Source organism: Prionailurus bengalensis, chromosome A2 (assembly GCF_016509475.1).
Source record: "Prionailurus bengalensis isolate Pbe53 chromosome A2, Fcat_Pben_1.1_paternal_pri, whole genome shotgun sequence".
Classification (NCBI taxonomy): Eukaryota; Metazoa; Chordata; class Mammalia; order Carnivora; family Felidae; genus Prionailurus; species Prionailurus bengalensis.
Window position 1 is genome coordinate 60,617,047 of NC_057348.1, and position 8,927 is coordinate 60,625,973.

Consider the following 8,927-nt stretch of genomic DNA (forward strand, 5'->3'; position numbering starts at 1 on the left):
TGCAGGGGAGGGGCAGAGAGAAGGGGACAGAGGATCCAAAGTGGGCTCCACACTGTCAGCACAGAGCCTGATGTGGGGCTTGAACTCATGAACCATGAGATCATGACCCGACCCAAAGTCTGACTCTTAACCAACTGAGCCACCCACGTGCCCCTCAGTCAATTTTTAACTTCACATTTGAAAATGCAGTTTTGGGACGGGAACAGGGAGTTACTAAAAACAGGCACAAGGTCCTTTTTGGAGCCAAGAGAATGTTCTAATCTTAGATTGTGGCGGGATCTGCACAGCTCTGATTTCTCTCTCTTTTTAAAATTTTATTTATTTATTTTGAGAGAGAGAGAGAGAGCACGCAAGCTGGCGGAGCAGGGGAAGGACAGAGAGAGAGGGAGGAAGAAAATCCCAAGCAGGCTCTGCCCTGACAGCACAGGGCTGGAAATCAGGAACAGAGAGATCATGACCTGACCTGACGCCAAGAGTCGGACACTCAACCGACTGAGCCCCCCCAGGCGCCCCACAGCTCTGGTTTCTACAATTCACTGAACTATATGTTTAACACAACTGAATTCCACGTAGGTACATAAATCAAAGAGAAAAACAAGTGCATACTCTAACACCTAACCAAGGTCGGTGCCAGCGACAACGCCCTGTGGCCACCCCAGCATGCCTGTCCTGGGCCCGGCTCCTGCCCGCAGCCCACTCAGGGCCCCCTGTCATCACTGGAAGGGGACGCACGGACCACGTGTTTGTTTCCTCTCTCCCAAAGCACCCTTACGCATGATGCCACAGTCAGATCCATAAACATCTCCGTATCGGGTCAGCTCCGTATGGTGCCTTCGCGGCCTTCCCGGGCCCAGTTGCTCTGGGGGGCAGGCGTGCCTGCTGAGAGGTGTCCCCCGCACAGCTCTCCTGACTGAGGGCACTGGGAGCTGTGCTCTGCCTGTGACCTTCAGCACGGAGATAAATTCCCATGGGACCCACTGTGGTGGGGTTTCCCCACCTGCTGCTGCTGTGCCCTGACCTGAGCGGTGGGGCTGGGCACTGCAGCCCCGAGCGGGGCGCCCTGCCTCCTCCATGGGGTCAATGCCAGCCACCACAGAGCATGAGTCCTTGCGGCTTGTGAATCTGAGATCCTGGAGCCTGAGCAGGGACAGCTTGGGGTGCGAGTGACCGCAGGGTATGCAAACTCACTGACTAGCCCCCTGGGGGGACACCTCAGTGCCAGGCTCTCACCACACGCACCAGGGCTGACCTCGTGTATGTGTTAGCTCAGTGCATCTTTGCTGAGTTTTGATTCTGCACAGTGTTCTCAAGCAACCAGTTCTGGGAGAGCTCAGGAAAGCTTCCCAGAAAGGACCAAGCACAGTGGGGAGCTTTGCTGGCGGGGAGCAGGGAGGCCCTGCACAGCCCAGGGGTGAGCCTTGCACACACAGGGAGCAGTGTGGGAAATTCAGCGCGGCCAGAGAAGAGTGGAAGGCGAGCCAGCTGAGACAGGGCTGCTGTGGGCCACGCTCTGTAGTGTAGGCAACCAGGAACCCGGGAGAGGCCGTCCAGCACAGGAGTTACAATTGCAGAGGGTTTTGAGAATAAGCATCCTGGAAGTCCCTGGAAAAACTGGGGCCCAGTAATCAGTCAGGAGGCTGCTGCAAACAAGGCCAAGCAGGAGCTGTAGCTGTGGGCACAGAGACCAAGCCTGTGGAGGAGGAAGAGGAGGGGGAGGAGGAGGAGGAGGGAGAGGTAGAGAAGGGGGGGGAGGGGGAGGAGGAAGGGGAGGGGGAGGAAGAAGGGAAGGTGGAAGGAGAGAAGGGGGGATGGGGAGGAGCAGGAGGTGCAAGAGGGGAAGGAGGAGGGAGGGGGAGGAGGAGGGAGAGGAGGGAAAGGAGGAAGGAGGAGGAGGGAGAGGAGGAGGAGGGTAGCATAGCGGCCTAGGCTGTGGCCTGGAGAGGGAACTGGAAGAGCTCTGTGAGGGACTCATCCATGGGGAGGACCCAGTGAGCAGGGAGGATCCGTAGGAACTGTGGAGTGAGCTGTCGGTCTGGGGGCAGGTTTAGAAGCCTCCTGATGATCTGAGCCTTGGGAACGGAGGAGGTTGGTCATGGTGTGTGTGCAAGGAACCCCACAGGATCAAACACGGAAATTTGACATGGGAGTAATCTGTGGAGAAGTTCACAGGGAAAGGCAGGGCTGGAGAATGGCTTGAGGGAGCAGTAGGGGGGCGGACACCTGCCTGATGGAGGGTGTCCTCACGTAAAGTTCACCCTGGATGAAGCCCTGAGACAGCGAGCTGTGAAGTCACCAGTGGTCCCAGAAGATGCAAGGTGACCACGCCCACCCCTGGGCAAGAGGCACAAGGGAGGTGAGTCACCCTCTTCCAAAGCTGTCTGTTTTCTGGATGTTTCAATGCCCTGATTTCCCCCCTATTACCTTCTCTTGCTCAGAGATGCTCTGGACAGAAGTTTTGTTTACAACCCGCTGTAGGAGCAAAGCCACAGCACTGCACTTGTGGGTACAGAACCCAGGCTGCCCGTCCCTTTGGGCCCTGCTGAGTTCAGTCTGGTTCATCCCAGCACCATAGGGACAGCCCTACATTCCTGAGGTTCTGGGCCTGCCCCTCCTTTGCTGGTTAGAAAGTCCAGTTCAACAGGTAAGGGTAATAATGAGGGATTCCCTACAACACCGGCTCCCCCAGAAACAAATCACCAGCGGTTAGTTTTCTTGAATTAGGCAGTGGCCTTGCTGATGCTGCCGGTTACAAGAGGACCGGACTCTCAATGGCTCCAGGTAAGTCACACGGGCTGATTTCTTTTCTCATCCACACACTCTTTCCTTTCTTAGGAGGGGTCCCTAGCTGCTGCAAGGGTCAGCGTGGAGGAAGGACCGGAGTGCAGGGCGCTTGTATCTCAGGGCCTTGGGCGTTTCGTTTTCAGTCACAGGGGAACGAGCAGCTTCGAGGTCACAAAGCACCAGGTGAGAAGTGCGCGGGGGTGGGGTGGGGTGGGGTGGGGAGCAGTTTCTGGCTTTGGGGACACCCGGGGCGGGCTCCTCCCACGGCGGAGCCTCCTCAGGCACGTGTGTCAGTGGGGGCACGAAGTCCCAGCCCAGGTGCACTCTGGTGGCAGCTAGCGACCCTTGGGATGCAGGACGCCCGACACCCGGCGCATCCCAAGGCTTCCCCGGTGGTGCGGAGAAGAAAGCGAGTTGGAAACCAGATGATGCTCTGGATACTGCAACTCAGGGACGGACGAGAACCTGTCAAGTCCCTCCTCCGGGCTCCGCACGCACAGAGAACCGGGTCACCGCTGGCGTGCGAGCCTGGGGGCTGACCAGGGCGCGCTCCCGGGCGCCCGGGGTCGCGGCCCAGTCCTGCCCCCACGTGCGGGAGCGCAGAGGCGCAGAAGGACGGAGAAGGAGGGCGGAAGAGCACACAGCGCCTTTGCAGGTACGAGTCTGCCAGGCTCTCGAGTCAACGTCTTCCTGCTGGAGAAAATTCAGACGGACTGAGCAAGATATTTATGGAAAGTAGGGCATTTTGGAAGCATTTCGTAACTTCTCAGACGGGGACGACGGCACCTCCCGTGCGCGGAAGAGGCGATGTCCCAGCCCCCCCCCCCCCGCCGAGCCCCCAGACATATGCGGGGTAGCGGGGTCACCCAGGACCGGGCGACCTTGGCGGGGCGGCGCGACCTTGAGGCCTGCGTTCGCCTCAGTTGCCCCCTCTGCGCAATGGGGACACGCCCTGATCACCGGGCTGCGTGGGTCCACCCGCGCCGCAGACCCCTTTCCCGCGCGCCCTCGGGCTCCGCCGGTCCCCCGTCCCCGCGCCCGGCCCCCGTCCCAATCCCCACGCCGCAGTAACGCGACGGAGCCTGCGGGCGGGAACCTGCCTGCGCCGCCAACGCGCACGCGCGCCGCCGGCCCGCCCCGCCGGCGCCGTCTCAGCTCATAGGCCAGCCACACCATCACTCCGACCGGCCAGCGGTAGCGATTGGCCAGGGTCCGGGCGCGCGACCGGCCGTGGGCGGGGCCCGGGCGTCTATAAAAGAGGCCGCGGCGGAGCTCGTGCCGCCTTGCAGACGCCGCCGCCCCGGAATTGCCCGCACCTCTTAGCCATGGTCAACCCCACCGTGTTCTTTGACATCGCCGTGGACGGCGAGCCCTTGGGCCGCGTCTCCTTCGAGGTCGGAGGGCGGGCGGGGTGTGCCGGGCGGGCGCGGGCGGCTCCGGGGCGGCGGCGGGCGGGGGGCGCGGGCGGGCGGGTGGCGCCATTTCCTGATGAGGGGCCATTTTGGGAGGCCGGGGGCGGCGGGGGAGGGGCGGCGGCGGACAAAGGCGGGGCGGCGCGCACGTGTTTAGGCCGCGCGGGGTCGCGGTGGGGGCTGGGTGAGGGCGATGCCCGCAGGCGCGGCCGCGGGGGTGTGCGGGCGGCGGGGGGCGGCGGCGGGCGCACTGCGGAAGCGGGCCCGGCCCCGCCCGGCGGAAGCCAGCGGCGCCCCCGCCCCGCGCAGACGACGCCGGCCCCGCCCGCGCCTAACGGTCTCCTTCGGCCGCCTCCCGGGAGCCCGCGGCCCTCGGGGTGCGCGTCCCCGCTCTCCTCCGGGGGCTCGGGCGGCCCCGCGAGAAGGGCGGGGACGGGGCGGCCGGGAGGGGGTGGCGTTCACGCGCGGAAAGGGTGCGGGCTGAGACGGACGCCCGCGGATTACTGTGTTGAGTGGGCTGTACGCCCGCGCGCGGCCCGAACTCCCGGCCCTGAGATGGCGGCGCCTGCTCCGCAGCCGGAGGGAGGGTTCGGTCGCACGTGTTCGAAACGGTTCGTGGAGGCCTGAACAGCTGTCCTCGCGGACGGGCTTCGTCCCCTCGTGTGTGGCCAGGACGCGCCCCTCAAGCGCGGGAGGGGTTCTGCGGGAGCCTCGCCGGCTTCCTGCGGTTGTGCTCGGGTGGGGGACGGGGGCACGTGGGAGACGCCCCACGGGCTGCACAGCCGGGGGTGGAGTCCTGTCTGGTGCTGGATTTGGGGAGGGGGGGAACGGTCTCTGTTACTCTGCGCGACCCCACAGGGCCCCGAGGCTTCAGGTAGCGGCTCAGGCTTGGGGCCAGTGGTTCTTGTAAAAGCACTCTTTTAGGGTGAGAAAGTGGGCTTGTGCTCGGGAGCTCCCCCCCCCCCCCCCCCCCCGCAGACTCCATGAGCCGCAGTGGGGGGCAGGCGTGCTGAAGTAACGCTCCGTCTTGTCTTGTCTTACAGCTGTTTGCAGACAAAGTTCCCAAGACAGCAGGTTAGTTCTCTTGTCTAATTCACTGTTACCTGTTCGGATTTTAGTTGTGTGTGTGACCAATGTTTTTGTCTCTTAATAGAGAACTTTCGTGCTCTCAGCACTGGGGAGAAAGGATTTGGTTACAAAGGTTCCTGCTTTCACAGGATTATCCCGGGATTTATGTGCCAGGTATGAAATTCATGGACTCTGGTTTGGGTGATGGTCCTTGAGCTTGAGCTAGAGCTAGGAGAACGCAGCATGAGTGCATGGGAGCTGTTTTCTGCCAGTCTGGTCCGGCTTCACCTTCTAGTCCATTTAAACTTGAGTTTGAAGCTAGGTCTCTGCAGACTTGGCTTGTTTTCTGACGCTGTTGCCAGAAGTGACAGGTTTTGCTCACTCCACAGGGTGGTGACTTCACACGCCATAATGGCACTGGAGGCAAGTCCATCTACGGGGAGAAGTTTGACGACGAGAATTTCATCCTGAAGCACACAGGTCCTGGCATCCTGTCCATGGCGAACGCCGGACCCAACACGAACGGTTCCCAGTTTTTCATCTGCACCGCCAAGACCGAGTGGTAAGGGCAGATCCCTGCAGCAAGGAGCGCTGCCCGCTTCAGCCTGGCCTTGTTTCTAGCGTGGGAGGATGTGAGAAAGCCGAAACGGGGGTCCGTGGAGAAAGCAAGATACCGAGCATAGCACAACGGGGCGCTGAGCTGAGTAGTTAAGACCAGTACTTGTGGGGTGCCCACTGGCTCGGTCTGCAGAGCATGCACCCTTTTGTGTCCAGGTTGGGGGTGGAGGTAATCAACAACAATAGACTTAAAAAGCAAGTGAACACAAACTACAAAAGAGTAGTACTTAGATCTCCTTGGCCTGTGGGTGTTGGCCCTTTTTTAGGGGTCCATTGTAAATTCGGGAGTTCTGACAGGAGTTGGAGAATCTTCTGACTCCTGGTGACCTATAGTGTTGCCGTTTCTGTTAGAAGGATGAGGTGTTCACTGTTGATCCACATTAACTGGTACTGACGACTGTGTAACCCGGCCTCCAGCTGTTCTTCCGGGGGTGCAGTACTGCTCTGTGGGTCTCTGTTCTCGGGGTGCGGCGCAGGCTCAGTGGCCCCTGGGCACCAGTGCTGACGCTCCATCTCGTTTCCAGGTTGGATGGCAAACACGTGGTGTTTGGCATGGTGAAGGAAGGCATGAATATCGTGGAAGCCATGGAGCGCTTTGGGTCCCGGAATGGCAAGACCAGCAAGAAAATCACCATTGCTGACTGTGGACAAATCTAATAAATTTGACTCGTGTTTTATCTTAACTACCAGACCATTCCTTCTGTAGCTCGGGAGAGCGCCCTTCTGCCCCCATCTGCTCGAAATCTAGAGTCCCTGTGTTCCTGCCTCAGTTCCACGGGTCCTGTGTCCTCCTTACTCCCCTCCAAGTTTAGCTGGATTGCAGAGTGAAGTTTATGATCATGAAATAAAAGCTAAACAACACTTGTCTGTCCTTGTGTGGCGCGGGGGTCCTGCAGCTCGCATTTTTGGCAACACTGCAGTTTGCTGGATTCCACAGCTGCCATTTCTGCTTCCCTGGCCCAAAGGTCCTGGGGTGGGGGGTGTTGAAGATGTGGGTGGGGGCAAGGAAGGAAAGAGCCAGGATTTTGGGAGGGAGGTAGTGACCATGGGCAGGCGGGACAGGTGCTCCTTTAAGGGGAGCGGGGACAAATTTGCACTTGGCACGTGGACTGGCACCACAGTAAGTGGAGAATCCCTCTAACACTGGAGAATGAGTGCGCCACTCGCTCTTCTAAGACCCCATTATTTCTTGGTTTTGATGAAGTTTGAAAAGAGTGTTAGGAGATGCTAATTGTGCTGTTTATCAGCAGGGAAAACTGAGTGTTGGGCCTCAGGCTCTGGGGAAGGGTCTTTGGATCCGGTTTAGTCTGGGGGTATAGAATCGGGGCAAAAGGTGTGCAGTAAAGTCCAATTCTGGAATTGTTGACAAAGTCTGGTAGACCCTGGCCTGTGGGGGTGCCTGGTACTGTGACCCACGGTCCTTGCTCTCCCCGAACAGTGATCCCATCCTGGTCCCCTCAAGGTCCCACAGTCACTTAGTCACGCAGATCTAACGGTCACAAGCTGTAAGATTTGGCAAAGGAGAGGCCCTTCCCCCTTTAATTGGGCTGCAAACTGGTGACCAGAGCTAGTTGCACAGGCTGAGGGGCACCCTCCTCTCCCTGCAGGGCCCCTCCCCACCGGGGCTCTTGACCCAGAGCCATTTCTGTCCTGATGGTGTGAGAATGTAATTTGTCGGGCTGCTGGCTGCTTCCTTCACCAAATGCTTGTGCCTCTGGGTGTGTCCCGTTTCCCCTGCTCCCTGGGTGATTGCAGTGACCTTTAATGTCCATGGATGGCTTGTGTCCAGGTGATGATAGGCTTTCATCAACCCAACCTCACTTAGAGTTGTCCTCGAGCACGCGATCACACCTGCCTAGTCACTGATTGTGTGTATTCCGCCACCGAGTGTCTGACACCGATGAGCCGCGCTGGGTACTGGAAAAAAAGGTAACCAAAGTAGAGTGGTGCCCGACTTAGCTTTCCAAGGGGCAGGCAGGCCAGCTGCCAAGAGTTGGTAACGTGGTGTTAGCGTGTGTAATGAGACCTCATCGGTCCCGAGTGGCTTTCCTGGAGAGTTTACCAAGTGAGGGAAAGAAAGGCCCAAGCCAAGAACTTGCAAGTGCAAAGGCCGCGCTTCCCCTGCTCTGCATCGGTTTCCGGCTGTTTCAGGCTGTCGCCAGGCAGGAGAGAGACGCCAGGCGGGAGAGAGCCGGAGAGAGCCATCAGGCAACCTTCGCACTGTCACTTCTATTATTAACATAACTATGGAGGGGCACCTGGGTGGCTCAGATAAGCATCCAACTCTTGATCTTGGCTGAGGTCATGATCTCACTGTTCCTGAGGTCGAGCCCCATGTGGAGCTCTGTGCTGGCAGCATGGAGCCTGCTTGGCATTCTGTGTCTCTCTCTGCCCCTCCCCTGCTCTCAGGAGCATGCATGCACCCACTCTTTTTCAATAAGTAAACATTAAAAAAATAATTGTATGGAGATTATAATTATACACCATAAATGTACTTTTTTTTTTTTTTTAACTCTTTAGGAACACCTGGTTTGAACGTTGAACATTTGACTTCGCCTCAGGTCATGATCTTGTGGTTCATGGGTTCAAGCCCGGCATTGGGCTCGCTGCTGTCAGCACAGAGCCTGCTTTGGATCCTCTGTCCCCCTCTCTCTGCCCCTCCCCTGCTTGTGCTCTCTCAAAAATAAATACTAAAAATATGTAAGATCTTTGGCCTCCACTTTTTTCTATGTCACTGGCTCCTCAAGTGGTTCAGGACGTTGACTTCAAGGAACGTGCTTGATTCTGGAGCTGCCCACTGCCACCCGTTCCTGTCCCCTGCTTGTTTAGCTCCTGGATTCTCTGTAAACTGGAAGCTAGGCCGAGAATCTCAATTTAGACACAAGCTCCACATTTGTAGCAGGAAGACTTTGTGGGTGACTGTGTACGCGATCCTGCCTCCTGGGGGGTGCACGCGACCTCAGGCTGACTCACCAGACAGCCCCCTGGGAGGCACTGTGTCCTCTTCCCAGCGAGGAGGCAATCTGTGGGCGATACTTTGCCTCGGTC

The 8,927-nt window shown here is 58.7% G+C and overlaps 1 protein-coding gene across 3 annotated transcripts; it reads left to right on the forward strand.

Moving 5' to 3' along the window:
- The first annotated feature begins 2,721 nt into the window (after positions 1 to 2,721).
- PPIA (peptidylprolyl isomerase A) lies at positions 2,722 to 6,740 on the forward strand. Of its 3 annotated transcripts, none has more exons than XM_043588383.1 (5): positions 2,722 to 2,778; positions 5,237 to 5,267; positions 5,347 to 5,435; positions 5,651 to 5,823; positions 6,404 to 6,740. In XM_043588383.1, the coding sequence occupies exons 1-5, from the start codon at positions 2,737 to 2,739 to the stop codon at positions 6,534 to 6,536; spliced, it is 468 nt and encodes a 155-aa protein (XP_043444318.1). In that variant the 5' UTR covers positions 2,722 to 2,736; the 3' UTR covers positions 6,537 to 6,740. The 3 variants fall into 3 exon arrangements, with proteins under 3 accessions (XP_043444318.1, XP_043444316.1, XP_043444317.1); XM_043588381.1 differs by lacking the exon at positions 2,722 to 2,778 and adding an exon at positions 3,285 to 3,436; XM_043588382.1 differs by lacking the exon at positions 2,722 to 2,778 and adding an exon at positions 4,044 to 4,175.
- Positions 6,741 to 8,927: the final 2,187 nt, after the last annotated feature.